The 24,558-nt window shown below is 41.2% G+C and overlaps 1 protein-coding gene across 6 annotated transcripts in view; it reads right to left on the reverse strand.

Annotated features, from left to right (window-relative positions):
• LOC115192312 (CMP-N-acetylneuraminate-beta-1,4-galactoside alpha-2,3-sialyltransferase-like) overlaps positions 1–24,558 on the reverse strand; it is a 101,096-nt gene that overhangs the window by 47,671 nt on the left and 28,867 nt on the right. For all 6 annotated transcript variants that reach the window (XM_029750655.1, XM_029750658.1, XM_029750653.1 and 3 more), the window contains 5 exons: positions 23,686–23,778; positions 7,825–7,919; positions 2,328–2,391; positions 1,722–1,817; positions 1,275–1,461 (listed from right to left, as the gene is read on the reverse strand). In XM_029750655.1, coding sequence (XP_029606515.1) covers positions 1,275–1,461; positions 1,722–1,817; positions 2,328–2,391; positions 7,825–7,919; positions 23,686–23,778 — 535 coding nt within the window. The remainder of the gene's footprint in view (positions 1–1,274; positions 1,462–1,721; positions 1,818–2,327; positions 2,392–7,824; positions 7,920–23,685; positions 23,779–24,558) is intronic.

Raw genomic sequence — 24,558 nt, forward strand, 5'->3', positions numbered from 1 at the left:
CTCAGAAATTGCAGCCCAAATACATGCTTCAGAGTTCAAGTAACAGACACATCTCAAAATCAACTGTTCAGAGGAGAATGCGTGAATCAGGCCTTCATGGTAGAACTGCTTCAAAGAAACCACTACTAAAGGACACAAAGAAGAAGAAGAGACTTGCTTGGGCCGAGAAACACGAGCAATCAATATTAGACCGGTGGAAAACTGTCCTTTGGTCTGATGAGTCCAAATTTGAGATTTCTGGTTCTAACCGCCGTGTCTTTGTGAGATGCAGAGTAGGTGAACGGATAATCTCCGCATGTGTGGTTGCTACCGTGAAGCATGGAGAAGGAGGTGTGATGGTGCTTTGCTGGGGTCACTGTTGGTGATTTATTTATAATTCAAGGCACACTTAACCAGCATGGCTACCACAGCATTCTGCAGCGATACTCCATCCCATCTGGTTTGCGCTTAGTGCGACTATCATTTGTTTTTCAACAGGACAATGACCCAACACACCTCCAGGCTGGGTAAGGGCTATTTTACCAAGTAGGAGAGTGATGGAGTGCTGCATCAGATGACCTGGCCTCCACAATCACCCGACAATGTAGAAAATAGTAAAAATAAAGAAAAACCCTTGAATGAGTAGGTGTCCAAACTTTTGACTGGTACTGTATATGTTTTGATAAAGTTTGAATAACAACTAAAGTAGCCAAATAACTTCTTAAAATGAAGCACATTAATCTGCTTTACAAAGGGTGTAGAGCCTAACTGGCATACATAAGCACTGCCTGAGATTCAAGTTTGGGGAAGATAATTTTCACAATGAAAACTGATTTAAAAGAAAGTTTGCATTCAATTTCAATGCTAAATGCATTAACTCCAGTAACAGGAATTTGCCCAATTATAATACAACTCAAGTTTTAAAATTCTAAAGTCCAATTTCATTCCAATGATGTTTATATTTTCCAATTCAATTCCAATTCAGACAGTCTGAATTCCAATTCAATTCCAAATCCATTCCGGGGTTGATTTTCTTTTACAATTCAAATTCAGACAATTTAAATCCAATTCAATTCCAATAAAAAAAATACGATTGCTGCAATTCCAATTGAATTCCAAGTAAATTCTCCACTTCCTGCTTGAATTACACAATTGAATTTGAAATTAAATTGGAATTGACCCCAACCCTGATGTTCTCATGACATGGCTTTAACGTTTTCTCCATGAATTGGGACTCAATTGGAACTTTACCTAATGTTGTAGGAACGGTCACTCTTTGCTGGATTACCACTTACCAGCCTCTCTTTAAAGATCATGGACCGCAGCCATTTGAAGTCGAGAGCTTTGAAGGCAGAGAGAACGAAGAGGGAGTCCTGTTCGTAGCGTTCAGTCTTCTGGATGGCTCCCTCTGGGTAGGTGATACGCATAGTGGTCCGGGAGCCCACATCTTTCTCATAGCCACTCACTGGGGCCTCGTTCAACCTGCAACACACACAGGTCAACTGGTGTTGGGAATCTATAAACATAGGGTTCTCACAATCATTGGCTCTTACTCAATTTGTCTTTCCTCAATTCCTCGCATCCTCTCTCTTCGCCTCCTTCTCAAAACATATTGGACAAGGTCAGAGAACTTCAGATGTTCTCCTCTGGTGCTTTTGAGAAGGAGGCGAGGATAGAGGATGTAAGGAATCTAGGAAAGATTATTTAAGAACCCTGGAGTTGAGGTGCCTTTTAAAACTGACCTTGCAATCACGTTGTACTCGTCAATCCTTGCACCCATAGACTTGTTGGTCAGAATAGCACCATTTCCCATGATGATGCACTTTTTACAACTTAGACTAGAAGAGCAGGAAAAGAACAGCAGAAAAACACAATTTCTGTGAGGTTTGTGAAGAGAGGAAAATGACAAGTACTGCACAGTGATTTATTCTGATATTATGTGTAGTTGTGCAATTGCTATCAGGTACCCTGACAGCATTATGTAGTAGAGAATGTGACCTCTATTACATTCCAGGTGGAAAATTAAACACATTCCCAATTTCCTTAGTTGATGATATCAGGTCGGCAAATAATGGTTGCGGAAAGAACCAAGCCCTTAACAAGACAGAACCCTGGAAAATCAGCAATGTTATCGGGATTGGTAGAACTTATATGGTCGTTTTCGCATGACAACGACCATACATTGGAAAATCAGCACAAACAGATTTGGGACCAGGCTAGAATATTTCTGAGTACGCCGAGAGTTTGCATACTGGAGGTTAGTTTCTGAATGTCTTTGAGAAGCAGGCATGACCCTTTAAATACCCCAAGATGCCCCCTGGTGTTGTTGTGGTAGAGGTGTGAAATACCTGTCCAGCTCATCTTCCAGACCAAAGCTCTTTGTGGCTGTCAGAATATTATCTATGATCTTTTCTGAGGAGAGAAGAGAAGATTTTTAAACAAGCACATTCTCCAGGCAGCAATCCTTGGACCCCAGGGAATGAGATTACATCAGGTTTCCCCAAGGATAATGCCCCCACTATGTCAAAGATAATAAAACAAAAAACACTATAGTAAATACTACAGTAATATCCGCAAAAACACTACAGTAATTACTATAGTATTTACAACCGTTTTTAATAAAGTAATACTACAGTATTTATACTGTGACTCGTTTCAGGAAACTAGGTATATGTCACGCATCACTTCACAGGAGAGCCATTTGAATGTAAACTTTTGTTTTATCAAAATGATTTTTTTGGCAGAAATACTTCCTGGAACATGTGAAATTTCATGTGCCTTAATAACAAACTTGTATGCCATCTGTAAATACGAATACATTTGTTAAATTACGAGCCTAGCTGGTTCAGCCACCGAAAAATGCAGGAACCTTCCCGCTAGTCAAGATTGGCTGAGATAATGAGTGGGCTGGACATGCCGAGAGATGAGTTCGGATTTGTCTGCCATGTAGCACGCTTCTGTCTATAACATGAGCTGGTCAGTATGTGTAGCTAATCCTTTCTAACGCTGCTTTTTTGAACAATATCATGTAGTAAAATTGTAAAAAGCGAAGTGTTGCTCTCAGGTGGAATTAGAGTATGATAGCTAAGGAGACAGAAAATAGAAAATTCTGCCGTTTGATTGGAAATATGCAGAGGGAGTCGAAAAGAGAACACACAGAAGGCTATTGTATAAAACACCTGTCTCCGGACTACTTCAAATATAGGGCAACCATGGCATCTGTGACAGAGAGAAGTGTCTATCCATGTATACAGGTAAGATAGTCTAGCTAGCTACAGTTGAAGTCGGAAGTTAACATACACCTTAGCCAAAAACATTTAAACTCAGTTTTTCACAAAAAAAGTTTACATACAGTCATTTAGTATTTGGTAAAATTGCCTTTAAATTGTTTAACTTGGGTCAAACGTTTCAGGTAGCCTTCCACAAGCTTCCCATAATAAGTTGGGTGAATTTTGGCCCATTCTAGTGTAACTGAGTCAGGTTTATAGGCCTCCCTGCTCGCACACGCTTTTTCAGTTCTGCCCACAAATTGTCTATAGGATTGAGGTCAGGGCTTTGTGATGGCCACTCCATTACCTTGACTTTGTTGTTCTTAAGCCATTTTGCCACAACTTTGGAAGTATGCTTGGGGTCATTGTCCATCCAGACCCATTTGCGACCAAGCTTTACCTTCCTGACTGATGTCTTGAGATGCTGCTTCAATGTATCCACATAATTTTCCTCCCTTATGATGCCATCTATTTTGTGAAGTGCACCAGTCCCTCCTGCAGCAAAGAACACCATCCCAACCGTGAAGCACGGGGGTGGCAGTATCATGCTGTGGGGGACAGCATGATACTGCCACCCCCGTGCTTCACGGTTGGGATGGTGTTCTTCGGCTTGCTAGCCTCCTCCTTTTTCCTCCAAACTTAACGATGGTCATTATGGCCAAACAGTTCTATTTTTGTTTCATCAGACCAGAGAACATTTCTCCAAAAAGTACGATCTTTTGGAGCAGTGGCTTCTTCCTTGCTGAGCTGCCATTCAGGTTATGTCGATATAGGACTTGTTTTACTGTGGATATAGATACTTTTGTACCCGTTTCCTCCAGCATCTTCACAAGGTCCTTTGATGTTGTTCTGGGATTGATTTGCACTTTCCGCACCAAGGTACATTCATCTCCAGGAGACAGAACGCGTCTCCTTCCTGAGTGGTATGATGGCTGCGTGGTCCCATGGTGTTAATACTTGCGTACAATTGTTTGTACAGATGAATGTGGTACCTTCCGGCATTTGGAAATTGCTCCCAAGGATGAACCAGACTTGTGGAGGTCTTGGCTGATTTCTTTTGATTTTCTCATGATGTCAAGCAAAGAGGCACTGAGTTTGAAGATAGGCCTTGAAATACATCCACAGGTACACCTCCAATTGACTCAAATGATGTCAATTAGCCTATCAGAGGCTTCTAAAGCCATGACATCATTTTCTGGAATTTTCCAAGCTGTTTAAAGCCACAGTCAACTTAGTGTATGTAAACTTCTGACCCACTGGAATTGTGATACAGTGAATTATAAGTGAAATAATCTGTCTGTAAAGAAAAATTACTTGTGTCATGCACAAAGTAGATGTCCTAACCGACTTGCCAAAACTATAGTTTGTTAACAAGAAATTTGTGGAGTGGTTGAAAAACAAGTTTTAATGACTCCAATCTAAGTGTATGTAAACTTCTGACTTCAACTGTACATTTTCATATATTACACATTTCAAATTTTGTCAAAGTCGTTTATTTTGTCAAAGTTGTTTATTTAAAGCTTACTGTTAGCTAGCTAGCTAACGTTACGTGTATAATGTGTGTTACTTTAGTAATATTATTTGTATCTCAGATCCATTTGCATTGCTAATTATAGCCTAATGTTAGCTAGCTAGCTAACATTGAAACTGGTTGGTTAGCTACCTGCAGATTCATGCAGGGTAGTAACGATATGAGTTGAGATTATGGTTCATTGTTTAGCTAGCTACATGTTTAAACAAAAGACTCCACTATGCAAGTAACCATTTTAATAGAATCTTCATGATGTCACTGTGACAACTGTCGATAGACGTAGCTGGTAAATTCGCTCTTGCTATCTACTCCGATTTCAGAGCACTCTTGTCTGAGTGTGCCAGAGTGCAGAATAAGTGAGTAACTACAGTAAACAAATGCTCTCACTACCTCACTTTGTTTCTTGTCCTTACACACTGCTGGCCTTTATGTAAGTAAGTCGCTCTGGATAAGAGCGTCTGCTAAATGACGTAAATGTAAATGTAAATGTATGCTTCCCTTAAACTGAGATGCCCATCGTCTGCCTGTTCAACAGCTCTTGCTGTCAGTTATAGTAGGAATACATTATTTTAGAGGAAGGAAAAACTTAAGTACTGTTTCCTAGTCCTTACTTTCGCTGGGTCTTTCCACTATTTACATAGCCAGTTATTCTAGCAAGGCCTAGGGAGTAACTATGAAGTACAATTTCCTATAGTAACTATGAAGTACAATTTCCAGACTGAGATGCTCCTGTCTGCACAACAACACTAGCTAGGCCTATTTATATAGCCAGTTATTCTAAGAAGATATAAAGTGTAGAGAAAGGAATGACTGCAATCCGGATGTTTTCTATGCAATTGACAAGGGTAAATACACTTGGCCTATAATTCAGGAGATCAAGTTTAAATTAACAGTAATTGCCTAAACAATTGTGAGAGCTGAATCGCTGGACCATTTGTCACGAGATGAAAGTCCACATGATTTGACTGTATACTGTAGGCCTAGGCCAAGTAGGCTACTTGCGTGCTATTCATGATTATTGACATAAAACTAAATTGCCAGAGCATTAAATTGCTTTAGGCACTTGTGTTCAATTCTCAGATGCAATGGAGATCATAAAAACCATGACCCAAAGATGACCCATTTTAGCAAAATATGTTTTTCAGTTACCATACTTTTTGAACATAATTATTACTGTAATTTTGTCATGAGGCATTTAAAAAAAAATATGGAATCAGCCCATTGTGAAAACAATATAGCCTATAGCAGTGTTTCTTAATGCTGGTCCAGGGGACACAACGGGTGCACATTTTAGTTTTTGCCCTAGCACTAAACACACAATTTCACTAGTCAAAAGTTTGATGATGAGTTGATAAGTAGAACAATGCAAAAACAAAAATGTGCACCCTTTTGGGTCCCCAGACCCTGGATTAGAAAACATTGACCTACAGTATGACACATGATTTTGAAAAAAATGACACATCCCGTGACACAATCTACTATAGTATAATTAAGGATCACTCAGAGGCAGTCAAAAGCATTGATGTAGAGACAGTCTCAGCTCTGTCCAAAATGACTCGCATATCTGCATTGTGACTAACACTGGAGAGATAGGGAGGGAGAGGGCTGCATTATAAATGGTACCCTTCTCCCTATATAGTGCAATTTGGGATGCAACCAGGGAGAAGAGTTGTTGACTACTGTGGTGATATCCTAGATATAAACAGACAAGATCAATCAGGCCGGATGGGAATCATTTGAAAGGATTGTCTCTCCTTCCAGCCAAACCACACAGCTGATATCAGATGAGGGCTAGACTACCATAGCACCATCTGCAAGGGAGAGGCACCTAGGCTAGGCACACCCCTGAAACAGCCCAATGTCTGACAATGAAGAACTCCAGTTCTGCCAACCAATCATTAACAAGACAAAGGCTTACAGTATGACCTTAATAATCTATGTTCAGGCAGAAGTGGAAACCACATGTTTAGTGTGATCCCTCAAACTGCCCTACTACCAAGTCACAGAACAGAAAACACCCAGAATGTGTTGGTTAGTTGGGAGAGTAGAGGGTGTTGGTTGGGCTTCCTGGTTCTGATCAGCTATGAGGATGAGGGCAGACAGTCAGGCCACAAATAGCTTACTAATTATTACTGATTAATAGGTCTCTCTTACAGAAGAGATTATTTCAATAACCTGTATAAATAAAGGTTAAATGAAATAAAACTGATTAGATGATGCTGTGTTGAAGACAGGGTAGTGGCTGACTACATACTGTAGCTAATCATTCCACAACTAACATGTGTTTGGGTGGGAGACTTGTGGCGTGAGGAACAAAGGTGTGGGGCTGAGACTGGGCTTTCCAATCAGGGCCTGAGACTGGTAGGCAGAAGGATCTGACAGTGGTCCTGTAGTGTATTGGTGTTGCTCAATGTTACTGTTCAGTGTTACAGAGAAAGGGAAGGGCATGGATGGAGTCAGGTAAGATTCAGACAGATTTCTACGAGAACACTAGTTAGCAAACACCCTTCCTCTAATACCGAGAACCATGAACATAAAGGCATTTTCTGCACATGCAACACGGAGAGCTAGACTACAAAGTCATCCCCCTGATATCTTTCCAGGGATATTTATATATTTAGCACAATTTGAGCGCACTGACACCATCATTATCATCATTACATTTAGACAGATTTATATTAAAACAGCTATAACATTGATATTTATGTCAAATCAACCAAATGTGTAACATCAACTTTACAAGGGATTTGATGAGGTTAAACACGAGTTAAATTGGTGATCACATTGTTTAAAATGGATAAGCGAGGGGCAGCAAGAAATGCGTTGCTTTGCTGTGATCCCTGAATAGCTAGGAGAAACAGTGAGGTTCTTCTCAATAAGGCCAGTATTTGGACATGGTGTACAGTCCCTCATCTGAGCAGTGATCCAGAGCATGGACACTCTCCTCCCTGTAGTTGAGCTAGTGGTCAACACTGTCCTCTCCCAGGGGCTCCCCATTCCTCATGGTCATCCAAAATTAAATAGATCTAAAATGGAGGTCCATACCTTGCATTTTCATTCCAAAAGGTGGGAAGAATTTGCTGATCTTCGTGAATCGTCTAAAATTCGGATCAAGGAACATGGGGGCTGGTTTAGTGAACCTGGAGATAGAGAAAAACAGAGAGAGCACAAGATATAACAAGTGAGAGTGAGACTAGTGAGAATTAACAGGCCATAAATACAGTGCATTCGGGAAGGATTCAGACCCCTTGACTTTTTCCAAAATAGCCTCCAATACCCTACTCAACAAGCTGGATGCAGTCTATCACAGTGCCATCCGTTTTGTCACCAAAGCCCCATATACAACCCACCACTGCGACCTGTATGCTCTCGTTGGCTGGCCTTCACTTCATCATCGTCGCCAAACACATTGGCTCCAGGTCATCTACAAGACCCTGCTAGGTAAAGTCCCCCCTTATCTCCGCTCACTGGTCACCATAGCAGCACCCACCTGTAGCACGCGCTCCAGCAGGTATATCTCTCTGGTCACCCCTAAAGCCAACTCCTCCTTTGGTCGTCTCTCCTTCCAGTTCTCAGCTGCCAATGATTGGAACGAACTACAAAAATCTCTAAAACTGGAAACACTTATCTCCCTCACTAGCTTTAAGCACCAGCTGTCAGAGCAGCTCACAGATCTCTGCACCTGTACATAGCCCATCTTTAATTGAGCCCAAACTACTACCTTTTCCCCTACTGTATTTATTTATTTTATTTATTTTGCTCCTTTGCACCATATTATTTATATTTTAACTTTTAACTTTCTTCAAACTACAAATCTACCATTCCAGTGTTTTTTCTTGCCATACTTTATTTACTTTGCCACCATGGCATTTTTTTGCCTTTACCTCCATTATCTCACATCATTTGCTCACATTGTATATAGTCTTATTTTTTTCTACTGCATCATTGATTGTATGTTGTTTTACTCCATGTGTAACTCTGTGTTTTTGTATGTTGTCGAACTGCTTTGCTTTATCTTGGCCAGGTCGCAATTGTAAATGAGAACTTGTTCTCAACTTGCCTACCTGGTTAAATAAAGGTGAAATAAATAAATAAATAAATAAAAAAAATTGTTACGTTACAGCCTTATTCTAAAATTGATGAAATAGTTTTTTCCCTCATCAATCTACAAACAATATCCCATAATGACAAAGGAAACACAGGTTTAGACATTTTTTCAAATGTATTAAAAAAGTACCTTTGGCAGTGATTACAGCCTGAAGTCTTCTTGGGAATGACACTACAAGCTTGGCACACCTGTATTTGGGGAGTTTCTCCCATTCTACTTTCAGAGCTGTTCGATCAAGTTCAAGTCTGGGCTCTGACTGGACCAGTCAAGGACATTCAGAAACTTGTACCCAAGGCCACTCCTGCGTTGTCTTGGCTGTGTGCTGTTAGGTTCTAATTCTCATAATAAATAACTCAACGGACACTATGAAAGCGTAACCAAGTTTAATTCTTCCCAGAAGATCAATACAGCTGCATTAGACAAAACATGTTTCCACCACCACAAGTATATATACTACACAAGTATATATACTATAAACCACAAGTTCTCCCTTAAGGGGATCTGACCTGACCTCAACCCCTCATTTGCCTAATCCACAGATGTCCATCCACTTCCCCTGTAGCAATTCTGTGACTTCCTCCCATCCACCCAGCACATTCCAAAGCCATCTGTCTCCTACAGATAACCATTAACGTCTGAGGTAAAAACCAGTCTCTAGGATAGCAATGTTCCAAGTTTAACACAGAATTCAACAGTCCCCCGTTTTGAACATTTTAACTCCATACTGCTCAAAATTACATACCCTTGGAAATTACATATAAATGAACAAACAATAATAATAAAACATGAACAAAAAATAAATAAACCAGGATTATAAATGAACAAACAATAATAATAAAACATTCACTGTGAGGTTTACAAACTCAGAGACTTATGTCCTCTGTTCTATGATCACACCATGCACAATCTTATTTCCATCTCTCATCAAACAGAATGACATTCCAGCTGAAGCTGGTGGCTTCCTCCACTTCAGCTGGAGCTGCTTTTAGCTTCTCCACTTTCTCCTTCTGGTTCCTAAGAGAGTGATAGCATAAGACTTGATTGCGCTGACAGAGATGGTCGCCTTGCTTCAGGTTCTTAGAAACTATGCAGTTATTTGTTATTTTATGTATTATTTCTTACATTGTTAGCCCAGAAAATCTCAGGTGTTATTACATACAGCCGGGATGAACTATTGGATATAAAAGCGAAGTCGACTTACCATCTATACGACCAGGAATACGTCTTACCCGAAGCGGATCCTCCACCCTGGACATGCGATCCTCCACCCTGGACATGCAATCTTATACCAGAGGCCGACCCAAAACAACGCGGTCGCCGCAGGAGAGACGGACAGAGCGGCCACTGGTCAGACTCAGAAGGCGAGCACACCATCCACTGCTTCCTAGCATATTACTCTCCAATGTCCAATCTCTAGATAACAAGGTGGACGAAATAAGGGCACAAGTTGCCTTCCAGAGAGACATCAGAGATTGTAACGTTCTCTGTTTCACGGAAACATGGCTCACTTGGGATACGTTGTCAGAGTCAGTACAGCCACCCGGTTTCTTCACGCAACTCGCCGACAGAAACAAACATCTCTCTGGTAAGAAGAAGGGCGGGGGTGTATGCTTATGATTAACGACTGATGGTGTAATCACAACAACATACAGGATCTCAATTCCTTTTGTTCACTTGTCCTAGAATTCCTTACAATTAAATGCCGACCGCATTATCTTCCAAGAGAATTCTCTTCGATTATAGTCACAGCCATGTATATCCCCCCCAAGCAGATACCTCGTCGGCCCTGAAAGAACTTCACTGGACTCTATGTAAACTGGAAACAATACATCCGGAGGCTGCATTTATTGTAGCTGGGGATTTTAACAAAGCTATGATGTTTAAAGTAGCTCCCAAACCCAACCCATCTGCATGTCTACAGTGAAATCAAGTCTCTCTCTCTCTCTCTTTAGCTCTGCTTCCTCTGTCATGGTGTCTTCAAGCTCACCCATTATGCAGCTGGACCTCACTTTACATAAGAACTATGCACCCACCAAGGAGAGACATGACGATCTTTACCGCTGCAGGTGCAGTAAGGAGTACTGTGTGTGGACCACACCAACGCTGTCACAACCCCCCTGCCTGGTGTATCTTGATGTACACTCAATCTCCAGAATTCAGCCCGTGCCCTCGGTTATCTCCTGCTCCTGCTCCTCATGTGCTGCTTCCACCTGAGGATATACACACTGCAACACATAGGTCATTTCCTGACAACATAGACTCTCCTCTTATGGCAAGGTCACCAAATTGTGACATTTGAATAACTGCCCCCCCTGTACTCCCATCGGACTCCCAGTTACCAAGCCATGTGGCATGAGTCCTCAAACTGATATCCCAACAATGCTACTAAAGTAGCCCCTGTTACTACTAACATGGCCCATGACTATAGCCTCCTTCAATTACGGAAGAATATCCAACCTAACCAAACTCTGAGTCACAGGTTTCTTGAATAGTGTCTGAAATACCACAACGATCTCTTCTACTCTCACCATGATCTGGGTATGTGTAATGTTCAATTTAACTTCATAATAGTCCCTATATTGTGCACAGTTAATTGTCCTCCCTCTCCTATGAGCTATCTCTTGTAACAATATACCTAGTCTCTGGGAACGAAACCCCTCTACCACCACGACCTTAATTCATGAGCCCCTACAGATCTCCATTGCAGTCACGTTCCATCCCACTTAACAGCCCTATGTAAACATTCTGTCTCAAACACCTCGCCTCCTGCTACAGATACATCTGCACATATATCATTCCATCTAACCCATAACACACTAGTCACTACTACTAAAGCACTTCTACAGATATAAACATACTAAAACATTCTCAAATCAATTAGTCAATATACATCAGTCCCTCCTCTGGAACAATGAACACCCTTATGTTTCATGAAACCTAAAAACATATTGACTTGAAAAGGAAAGAGAGAAAAAATACATGTTTAATACCTTCACACCACCCTTGATGTGACTAAAACTGGGGATAGAATCGTCCATCCGTTACGTTCTCTGCCCATGTTATGCTGGTCCCATACCCTCTCCTTAATTTTCATCCTTGGGCGTTATCGCAAAACACAGACTAGGAGCCTTGTATGCAATTCATTGTACCGTATCATCCAGCCATCTCTACGTATCCATGCGATTTAACATTACAATTCTGATGACATGGTAAAACAAAAGAAAAAAAAAAAAAAAATGATTGACCCAAGCTATCATCCAGTGAGTTCTCGAACAGCCTCACTGTCGGAGGATACTTAGAGACATGGTTTCTGGAGCCTCCCTAGGCCTAATAAATTTGAGCAGCGCCCCCACCCCTCACCGTTCGAAAGCAACTATCTCTCGCTGTATCCGAATCATAACTAAAACATTTGATAAATTATCCAACCCAAATTCAGAATGACAGTCCTTAGCACTTACTTTGATTCTATGACTCAAATTCAAGCTTCTCAACTTAGCACACATCATCCCGGTTAGAATGTACATTTATAAATGGAACCTTTTAGTGCCGGTAATAACTCTTCTCATTACAGACCCCCTTTGTCCCTGGTTTCCTGTTGCAAGTGGCCCGGTAATGAAAGATCAGTATCTCAAATCATACTTCGTCTAAATTGTTTGCACTGTGTAGACCCCCCCCCCTTCTCCCGGCACTTATCATTCTAGCGTGTCTTTTTCAGATAGCCTTTACAGTTCATCTTCCCAACAGCACATGTAACTCTTGCATGTCCCATTTAATACCCTTGATAATGTCCTGATTTCAATATCCAAATAGATACAGTTGAAGTTGATTAAAACTTGTTTTTCAACCACTCCACAAACTTCATGTTAACAAACTATAGTTTTGGCAAGTCGGTTAGGACATCTACTTTGTGCATGACAAGTCATTTTTCCAACAATTGTTTACAGACAGATTATTTCACTTATAATTCACTGTATCACAATTCCAGTGGGTCAGAAGTTTACATACACTAAGTTGACTGTGCCTTTAAACAGCTTGGAAAATTCCAGAATATGATGTCATGGCTTTAGAAGCTTCTGATAGGCTAATTGACATCATTTGAGTCAATTGGAGGTGTACCTGTGGATGTATTTCAAGGCCTACCTTCAAACTCAGTGCCTCTTTGCTTGACATCATGGGAAAATCGAAAGAAATCAGCCAAGACCTCGGGTCATTGTAGACCTCCACAAGTCTGGTTCATCCTTAGGAGCAATTTCCAAGAGGAAATGGGCCAAAATTCACCCAACTTATTATGGGAAGCTTGTGGAAGGCTACCCGAAACGTTTGCCCCAAGTTAAACAATTTAATGGCAATGCTACCAAATACTAATTGAGTGTATGTAAACTTCTGACCCACTGGGAATGTGATGAAAGAAATAAAAGCTGAAATAAATCATTCTCTCCACTATTATTCTGACATTTCACATTCTTAAAATAAAGTGGTGATCCTAACCGACCTAAAACAGGGAATTTTTACTCGGATTAAATGTCAGGAATTGTGAAAAAACTGAGTTTAAATGTATTTGGCTAAGGTGTATGTAAACTTCCGACTTCAACTGTGCATCCGTTTCTCCCACGTACACAAGTCTATCACCTGACCCTTTATCTCTCTCCACGCTCACTCAACATGCGCGGACTCAGGACTCTGGTGCACTCCTGCCGCCTTTACCCAGGTTAATGGCTCGGACTCAGATAGAAGTGTTAAAATCCCTGTCGCATTGAGCGCCTTTGTCGCTCTTTCTTCAGCCGGTTACGGAGGGTTTTGAGGTTCACACACACTGTTCGTGGTCAAATTATTCCTACCATGCATTAAGACACGATCTAATATACCCTTCCATGATAACCTCAAAAAAGGACAAAAAAAGGACCCCCGCAGTTACCGTTTTGATCACAGGGTTCAAACCTGCCATCAAAGCAGAAGTGCAAATTCTATCAATGCACTCTTCCTGTGGCTGAGTACTAATACTAATTCCAGTTTTATCAGTTTGTATTTTTTGTTGATAGAATGCTGACATGAAAATGCTGGTATATTGAGCTTTTGATTATTCTGGTTTATGTCATTGTGCCAAGTCATAATTGCCTCCCTGAATTCTTTATTTGATTTGAATTCTCTGTCAGCAAGGAAATGTTGCCCAATTTTATCCAGTTTGCCAAAATGTTCCCATATTTGAGCCGAATTGGTAGAATGCTTGTGCGCTTCTTTCAGAGCCTCCATTGCTTTATTAAAATCCTCTAGCTCCTTATTACAGGGAGAATCTGGGCCGTTTGTCGCCATATCAATAGTTATTATTCCCTAACCTCTCCCGAAGGTGTTCAGGGTATTTTAGATTTCTTCACTCCCGTCTATAATACACACCTTCTATTAACTATTTTCCAAGGTAGAGCTACCCACTTCCCTGGATAATAGTTATGGTATTCGTACTTATTAATTGGTTACGGCCCTTAATACCTTGTATTAGAACCTGTACTATAGCATCTGCAAATGTATTACTGGAGAATATGAATGACTTAATGTCTTATTCCAGTATTGCGCCTCAAATGTCACTGTTGTTGATAACCCACATAACCAACATTATTCACACTTCTCTTCCTAATTCCACATAATCTTTCATGGTTCACCACCCCAACAGGGCATAAAACCAACCTCTCTTTACTTTGAGGACACAAACCTCTTCTAGCAGAAAAACAGAGGCCTCAAACCTTTTAATAGCGGACTCAAACCCTTATAATAGAGCTTGTTCAAACCTTCATACACACCCCCACACACGCTGAGCTCTCACGGCCACTGCGACTGAGACTTTCACCCTCTTGTTACAGGTTTAGCAGTGAACAAACCCCACCCGGGTCTTACCTGCAGCGCCAACTGTTCTAATTCTAATTCGCAGAGGTTCTAATTCTCCGAGTAAATAACTCAAAGGACACTATGAAAGCTTAACTAGGTTTAATTCTTCCCAGAGGATCAATACAGCTGCATTAGACAAAACATGTTTCCACCACCACAAGCATATATACACTTCAGTTTAGGCACTCCTCCTTCTCTCCAATCCTTACATTGGGGTGGCAGGGTAGCCTAGTGGTTAGAGCGTTGGGCTAGTAACTGAAAGGTTGCAAGTTTGAATCCCCGAGCTGATAAGGTACAAATCTGTCGTTCTACCCTAGGGCATCATTGAAAATAAGAATTTGTTCTTAACTGACTTGCCTAGTTAAAAAAAATAAACATCTATTATGGTTCGACAGGAAGATGAAGTAATAGGGTAATAAGCCATAATTTCGCCCTTAAGGGGATCTGACCTGACCTCAACCCCTCATTTGCCTAATCCACAGATGTCCAGCCATATCCAATATAGCAATCCTGTGACTTCCTCCTGTCCACCCAACACATTCCATAGCCAACTGGCTCCTACAGATAACCATTAACCAGTCTCTAGGACAGCAACATTTGAAGTTTAACACAGAATCCAACAGTGCTTATGGTCGTTGTCCTCTTGGAAGGTGAACCTTCGCTCCAGTCTGAGGTCCTGAGCACTCTGTAGCAGGCTTTCATCAAGGATCTCTCTGTACTTTGCACCATTCATCTTTCCCTCGTTCCTGACTAGTCTCTCAGTCCCTGCAGCTGAAAAACATCCCCACAGCATGATGCTGCCACCACCATGCTTCACCATAGGGATGGTGCCAGGTTTCCTCCAGACGTGACGCTTGACATTCAGGCCAAAGAGTTTAATCTTGGTTTCATCAGAGCAGAGAATCTTGTTTCTCATGGTCTGAGAGACCTTTAGGTGCCTTTTGGCAAACTCCAAGCCGGCTGTCATGTGCCTTTTACTGAGGAATGGCTTCCGTCTGGCCACTTTACCATAAAGGCCTGAATGGTGGAGTGCTACAGAGATGGTTGCCCTTCTGGAAGGTTTTCCCATCTCCAGAGAGGAACTCTGGAGCTCTGTCAGAATGACCATCGGGTTCTTGGTCACCTCCCTGACCAAGGCCCTTCTCCCCTGACTGCTCAGTTTGGCTGGGCGACCAGCTCTAGGAAGAGGTTTCAAACTTGATTGTTCCAAACTTCTTCCATTTAAGAATAATGGAGGCCACCGTGTTCTTGGGGACCTTCAATGCTGCAGAAATGTTTTTGTACCCTTCCCCAGATCTGTGCCTCGAAGCAATCCTGTCTCTATGGACAAGTCTCTATGGACAATTCCTTCAACCTCATTGCTTGGTGTTTACTCTGACATGTACTGTCAATTGTGGGACCTTATATAGACAGGTGTGTGCCTTTCCAAATCATGTCAAATCAGGTGGACTGAAATCAAGTTGTAGAAACATCTCAATGATGATCAATGGAAACAGGATGCACCTGAGCTTAATTTCAAGTCTCATAGCAAAGGGTTGGAATACTTATTTAAATAAGGTTTTTCAGTTTTGTATTTTTAATATGTTTGCAAACATTTCAGAAACGCTGTTTTCACTTTGTCGTTATGGGTTATTGTGTGTGAGGACCTTTTTTATATACATTTTAGAATAAGGCTGTGACGTAACAAAATGTGGAAAAGGGGAAGGGGTCTGAACACTTTCCGAATGCACTGTAAGTCCAGACACCAACTAGACAGACATAGAACCCCCATGTGGACATAAGGCAGGAGATGCTCTGATTAATGTGAGGCAGCATGCTTTACAAGATTACAGGAGTTGTGTTTCAGGTCATCTACTGGCTGTCCCTGTCTTTATCAGCACCCAGAGTACAGCGAGGGAGGGAGGGATGGGCAGAGAGAAAGAGAGAGCGAGCGAGAGGTGACAGCATCCTTCATCCAACATAGCGTGAGAGGAAATGCAGAGATGCATCTAAAAACAGATCAAGACATAGGCTTAGCTGAGCGAACGCTGTCTGGACAACTGTCAGGAATGCATGGGAACACTACAATAACTACAGGGGGTTATGCCTCAACGGGAACCTCCTGCTCTCCAGTCTATCTCAAACAGTTGCCAATGCACTGACAGAAAGGCCAGTTTTAAGCATCACCACTATGTTGTTTTGACAAACAACCCATACTGCTGTCCATCTTTTGTCTGTGAACGATTAGCCACATCGTCTTGACAGACCACACAAAGGTAAAACCTATTGAATATGAAAAACTTGTGATGAATGTATGTGACAGGCTACTGTAAACAAAAGCAATGGTTCCATCATCCATTGAAATCAGATGCTTTGTGACATTCAGTAGTTCCACCCCTCATTGCAGGACTGATTCAGGGGCATATGATGGTGGTGGCGAGGGTGAGATAAAGAGCTATCATTCTGCACAGCATTGTATCTCATTGGTCTTTACAGTGAGAGGGAGCAACAACAGTTCACCCAGAGGCCGGAAAACCTCCTTCAAAATGCCCTGCCACCTGCACCAATGAAAATAAATTATGCATGACCTCAGTGTAGATGTTACTGTCCTCAACATGTCACCTGATATGTCAGATACATCTGATGAGGGTATTTTCCACAGTAAGGGTATCATCACAGTAAGCTGATCATTCTACCACAGGACTTATAGTAACTGTAAGACTCCTACAAACAACATTTCCAATTGATGATTCTCCCTTTCAATAGAGTTTTCCCCATACATCTGAAGTCAGATTGAGTTTCAGGGTGCATGTTCAACAATGCATGTAAAATGCATATTACATAGTCTTTGTTGATTTAGTGTTTCAACTAACATTGTATTACGTTCTTGTCTATTTACTGCTCACATGTCGTCCCTTTAAGGCATTCTGCCTCAGATGTACAGCGGCTACATTATTATGTTCCCAAAACACAAAAACGGTCCAGTTGTGCAATGGCAGGTAGCCTAGTGGTTAGAGCGTTGGGCCAGTAACCAAAAGGTTGGTGGATCGAGTCCCTGAGCTGCCAAGGTCAAAATCTGTTGTTCTGAATAAGGCAGTTAACCCACTGTTCCAAGGCCCTGTTATAAAAAAGAATTTATTCTTAACTGACTTGCCTAGTTAAATATATATATATTTTTAAACGTGTCTTTTAGGCTGCAAAAACATTCACTTGATGTTACAAGAATGTTCCCAGAACACATTTAGTCTCTTTAAAAGGTTCCCAGAATGTTTATTTAGGTTGTGGAAACATTGTGGGGATATGACAAGAAATTCCTAAAACACTAAAACTGTCCAGTTGTGCTGACATTAAGATGTTTGTATCAGGGTGGGGCAGATCGTTAAAAGGCCCACCTCAAGTTCCACATCAAAGACTGAAGCAATCCGCTAATACATATTCAGGAATTGGGGTGGGAACATTGTGGTGATTTCCACGTGTAGCAGAGAAATAACAACAAATAGGGCACAGACTGACAGCTGTCAGTGTAACTAGCTAGCATGCTAACCTTAGCCAGCTAATGAAAGCTATGAGAGCATCATTTCAGTTAAGACAGGCATACTGTAAATCAGGTGAATATCATTATCTCAGAAAAAGACTACCAGTTCTACATAGAACCAATATTTCCCAGCCTGCTCTATTGCATGGAGATTTTCAGAATGGTTTGTTTTACTGTAATATATGTGTTTTTGTATGAACATTGATTGGTTAATACATTTTATGCTACACAAAGATAAATAACATACCGTTTCCTAAACTAATCCTAAACCAATCCAATCTGTTGGATTTATTGCACCCGTTACTGAGATGGTTGTTCCAATTTAGATGATTGAGGTAGTCGCAATATTCAATTGTTCCTATCCTGGCAGTCATTCTGAATGCAGGTTGCGGGTGATTAACAATTCCACTTATTGGATATCCTAACTCTGGCTGGATTCCAATAGGAATTACACATCACTTTGCAAGCCAGCATAATGTAACTTGCAGGCCAAACCAGGAGATTAACTAGGGTATAACTAGGCCCTCAAAGAAAGGCCTTATAAAATCTAATGTATTGACATAAATAATACAAAATATAAGGATAATGAGGCTGGTGGAACCTTTCATAGAGGGTTCTAGGAAGAACCCTCCAAAGACAAAAGGGTTCTGGGTAGAACAGTTCATAGACCGTTCTAGGAAGAACAATTAGATTATAAAATGGTTCTATGTAGAACCCTTTATAGAGGGTTCTAGGTAGAACCATATACAGGGGGTTCTTTGAAGAACCCTACACAGAGGGTTCTAGCTGGAACCTCTGCAAAAGGTTTCTAACCAGCACCAAACAGGGTTCCCCTATGGGGACGAACCGAAAAACCCTGTATGGTTCCACTTAGCATCTTTTTTTCTAAGAGTGTACCTGTCTCAGCTAAACCGTGCCTATACAATCTGTTGAGATGTTAAGGGTTGACATTTTACTTTTGCGGTTTGATAATTCCAGTGAAAGCGTGTTAATTTTTGGACACGGACATGATCAAATAGCAATATTATTTGTTCCTGTCTTATTTCAGCAAGCTGTATATCAATGACTATCTAAATTGTGACCTTGAATCCGCCACAGAAATAGAAAGAATATGAGCTCAGGTAATATGGATAACCTAAATATATGTTTTGCATGCCCTGGTGTCCCGGGTGGATGGAGATTTCTCTTTAGGGATCAATGGAATGGTCAAACATGAGCAAACCCTGCACACCCAGCCATGCAACACAAATTTGCCTAAAACGTTAGTGGTCAAGACCATTCATCTTAGGGCGATGGGGGGAGCCGGGTTCTAAAATGCAATCATATCACGCAATTTTACTATTTATAAAATGGTGATCTTTTTTATGCAGACTAGCTAAAAAATAAGTAAACCTTTACAAATTATCCAAAGAATTGTGAGAATTTGCTGGTAAAAAAAGTTTGCACCCCGTATTTTAATTTGCTCCATGGCAAGGTGTCCAAGTGTAGGGTCATCATTAGTTAACACAGCCACAAAGTAATAAACTGTTGATTTCTAAATTTTCTCTTCTTAAAATCACACTGCTAACCTTAGCCTCACCTTAAATTAAGGGACAAATTGAAATTGACAGAATGGTTACCTGGGTTCAGTGAATTGTTTGCAGCAAATATTTCAATATAACAGGCAGGAAGGAGTGAGTACACAATCGTTTAATTTTACTTTTGTATTGGGTGTATCTACCGACTGCATGTATAGGTCCGGAAAGATACATCCTTTGTTTGTTATTTTTGTTTTACTCTGTCTGCAAACACGCTAGATGATTCAGAATCCATTGAAGAGCTTGAACAAGGAGGCGGATGCTGGTAGGAAGCGGAACAAGACAGAAGCAGAAGTGTCGTTTGAGGCTGAAAGCATGTCGAGTACAGTTAGCGAGAAAAATGTGTGGACAACAGTGAAGTCCAAGAATGGAACAAAAAGAGCTAAAATTGTTGTGGAAAATGAGTCTGATGACTCAAAATGAGCCTGATGAACAATCTGAACTTAAATGCCGATGTACTCTTATAATATCCACCTGACTAGCCACCCCTCAGAGCCTGGTTTCTCTCTAGGCTTCTTCCTAGGTGCCTGCTATTCTAGGGAGTTTTTCCTAACCACCGTGCTTCTACATCTGCATTGCTTGCTGTTTGGGGTTTTAGGCTGTGTTTCTGTATAGCACTTTGTGACATCTGCTGCTGTAAAAAAGTTTTTTTTTTTTAAATAGATTTGCTTGTTGGACTACGTTTTCTTGGATAATGATGTTTATTTGGGCAACCCTTTTGAAGTCACGACGAAGAAGGAATTGGGAAAAGTGGATGCAGTCAAAGTAACCAGGAGTGGTATGGTGTTGATATCGTGTGTATCTAAAGAGCAAAGAGTGTGCATTGTGGCTCGCAGAATTATCGACGCATGAATTGAACAGCTTTGATAATCAATATCTAAGGTAGGGTTACAAAGGGTCGGAAACTTTCTGGTAAATTTCCTGAAGATTTCCCTTGGAGGTTAAGCATGGGAATTTGGGGAATTTTGCTTAAATTCATCAAAAAAGTTAGCTTATAACAGTGAATCTTTTTTGTGGGATACACTTAAGGCAATTGTAGGTCTTGTGTAATATTTTGGTTAAACTATCCTCAATTCAATGTAATTGCAACCCTCTGCATGCATAGTGCATTCTTCCATCACATGTACAGCTGATTCTCAAGATCTTGCACACTAATGAGATGCATTTGGGCCCACACTACTACACTACCTGATCCAAGGACTACATTCTTTCTGGTAAGCTTTGATTACAATACTGGATGGGGTGAATATATTTTATATGACATACATGATTCTTTGTTAACTAGTAAATAGTAGCCTACAGCAAAGTGTGTTTAAATAATTTCTAACTCGTTAACAATTTCTGCCAGTTACGTTTTTGCTACCATGTGGGTTTTAGCTTGCTTGAGCCTGCTAACAGTTGTATTTGTTTTTTTTCTACTCATTTATTTCTAATCTTTCCAGGAAAATGCCACGGGCACTATCTGATGTGTGGAGACATTTCACTGCCGCTAATGTAGAAGGAAATGCTGTGTACATTTGCAAATACTGTGCCTTGTACATTGAACAAAAATATAAATGCAACATGCAAGAATTCCAAAGGTTTTACTGAGTTACAGTTCATATAAGGAAATCAGTCAATTTAAATACATTCATTAGGTTCTAATCTATGGATTTCACACAACTGGGAATGCATATATGAATATGTTGGTCATAGATACAGTACCTTAAAAAAATAACTGGGACATTTTCGAGCTTCCAGTAATTGTTTACAGATCCTTGTGACATGGGGCCATGCATTATCATGCTTCTGAAACATGGGGTGATGGTGGCGGATGAATGGTACAAAAATGGGCCTCATTATGTTACGGCTGTCGTTAGAAGGAGTGGACCAAAGTGCTGCGTGGTACGTGTTCATGATGATTTATTAAACAATGAAACACTAGAACAAAAGAAACAAAACGAAAAGCCAACAGTTCCGTCAGGTAACGAATACAAAACAGAAAACAACTACCCACAAAACACAGGTGGGAAAAGGCTGCCTAAGTATGATTCCTATTCAGAGACAACGAGAGACAGCTGCCTCTGATTAGGAACCATACTCGGCCCAACACAAAGAAATACAAAACATAGAATGCCCACCCCACACCCTGACCTAACAAAATAGAGAAATAAACTGTCTCTCTCAGGTCAGGGCGTGACACATGATCTCTTCACGGTATCTCTGTGCATTCAAATTGTCATTGATAAAATGCAATTGTGTTTGTTGTTCGTAGCTTATGCCTACCCATACCATAACCCAACCGCAACCATGGGGCACTATGTTCACAACGTTGACATCAGAAAACCAGTCACCCACACGATACCATACAAGCTATCTGCCATCTGCCTGGTACAGTTGAATCAGGATTTATCCGTGAAGAGCACACTTCTCCAGCATGCCAGTGGCCATTGAAGGTGAGCATTTACCCACTGAAGTCAGTTACGATCCCGAACTGCAGTCAGGTCAAGACCCTGGTGAGGACGACGAGCACGCAGATGAGCTTCGCTGAGACGCTGCAGCCCGGCTGGTGTTCAACCTTCCCAATTTCTCCCATGTCACCCTGCTCCTCCGCACACTCCACTGGCTTCTAGTCAAAGCTCACACACACTACAAAACCATGGTACTTGCCTACGGAGCAGCAAGAGGAACTGCCCCTCCCTACCTTCAGAATATGCTAAAATCCTACACCCCAAACTGAGCACTCCGTTCTGCCACATCTGGTCTCTTTGCCCTCACACACCTCGCGGAGAGGGCAGACTCTCCGCGACGTCGTTTATTTAACTCTCATCTCTATCCAATGATTCAGTGATAAAGGATGAATCACGCACAGTAGTGATCATTTTGATTAAACTTCCATTAAAATAGAATGTGCCTGACATTTGTAATGACCCAGTATGAAAATGTGTTTCCATAGCGTTGTGGATGGTAGGATATCAGTGACCTTTCACCAGGCAGAGGCAAAAGGTCTATCTCAATTTTTATTTTCTTGATTCCTTGTGCCCTCTCTCCTTGCCTCCTTCTGAAAACGCATTGGAGGAGAACATCCAAGGTCCTCTCTCTCAGATCTTCTCCACCAATATTTTTTGAGATGGCGAAGAGAGAGGACACAAGGAATCAAGGAAATAAAAATTGAGATAGACACTTTGCCTCTGCCGGGTGAAAGGTCACTGATATCCTACCATCCACAACGCTATGGAAACACATGTTCATACTGGGTCATTACAAATGAAAGATTTATTGAGATGAATCCACAGGAAGGTCATCATCTTCACTGGGAGTCACTGAGGGTGCCCTGACCTTTAACCCATGAGCTGTCCAATGAGAGGGCCATCTGAGTCATGTCACCTATGACTCTCCATGGCTGTCTCTAGCTAGCTGCGGAGGGCCGGACAATGGGCCAGTAGCCTGCCAGCAGACAAGGAAATGGTTCTATGAGTAAGGTTTTTTTCTGGATGGAGGAAGCGACTCATATAGTATCTGAGATGGAGCTGACGATAATCTGTGGGTTTATTGTGATCATGCTGAGAATCCATGAAGTGGCATATACAATACAGTAGGACACAGATGATTAGAAAGTACAACTGAATGTTAATGAGATGGAAAGGTGTGGTCAGAGAGTGAAATAAAACCTTGAATAAGGCCGTCAAATTAGCGCCATCATCATCTCAACCGGAAGTAAAACACTTTACTTAAATGGGAGAGGAAATAATTATGGGGTGCTGAATCATAATGATGCATCAGAAACCAAATTATAAAAACTGAAAAACAGATCAGATGATAACACATGCACATTAAAAGCTTTTGCTTACTTTGGATAAATGGCAGTCATCTTGGCAGCTGCATAGCCAGGCTTGCAGACTCCCTCGCTGAGATTGCCATACTTGTACATCAGCTCCAAAGGCCTGTGGAACAAAGAGGAAAGTCAGAGACAGAGAAGGTCACACAAGGAGAAGAAAGGGAAGGGGATACCTAGTAAAAACTGAATGCATACAACTGAAATGTGTCTTCCCCATTTAACACAACACCTCTGAATCAGAGAGGTGCAGGGGGCTGCCTTAATCAACGTTATGGGCACATGGGGAGCAGTTGTTGGGGGTTAACTGTCTTGCTCAAGGGCAGAACGGTAGATTTTTGCACCTTGCCAGCTCTGGGATTTGAACCAATAACTTTTCAGTTACTGGCCCAACGCTCTTAACCACTAGGCTAGAGGAAAGGCCATTTACTTCATGCTCATATTCTTATCTTTTATTATTTCTTATTGTTGTTGCATTGTCAATTAAGAACATGCAAGTAAGCATTTCGTTGGACAGTGTATACCCCCCCCCCCATACTCAATTTGCGGAATGTGGTCCGGATATGGACCCAGAACGGGGTCAATATGGACTGTGGGTCCCGACTACAATTTTTTATTACATTTTTTATTTGGGGAACTTGGTCGGGCTTCAACCCCTGGTGTCATATAAACACAAATTAGACATGGAAACATTTGTAGAATTGCAGGAATTTCGAATTAAAATGACAAAATGTTCATATATATATATATATATATACTGCTCAAAAAAATAAAGGGAACACTTAAACAACACAATGTAACTCCAAGTCAATCACACTTCTGTGAAATCAAACTGTCCACTTAGGAAGCAACACTGATTGACAATACATTTCACATGCTGTTGTGCAAA

The sequence above is a fragment of the Salmo trutta genome, chromosome 4 (assembly GCF_901001165.1).
Source record: "Salmo trutta chromosome 4, fSalTru1.1, whole genome shotgun sequence".
NCBI classification, from domain to species: Eukaryota; Metazoa; Chordata; class Actinopteri; order Salmoniformes; family Salmonidae; genus Salmo; species Salmo trutta.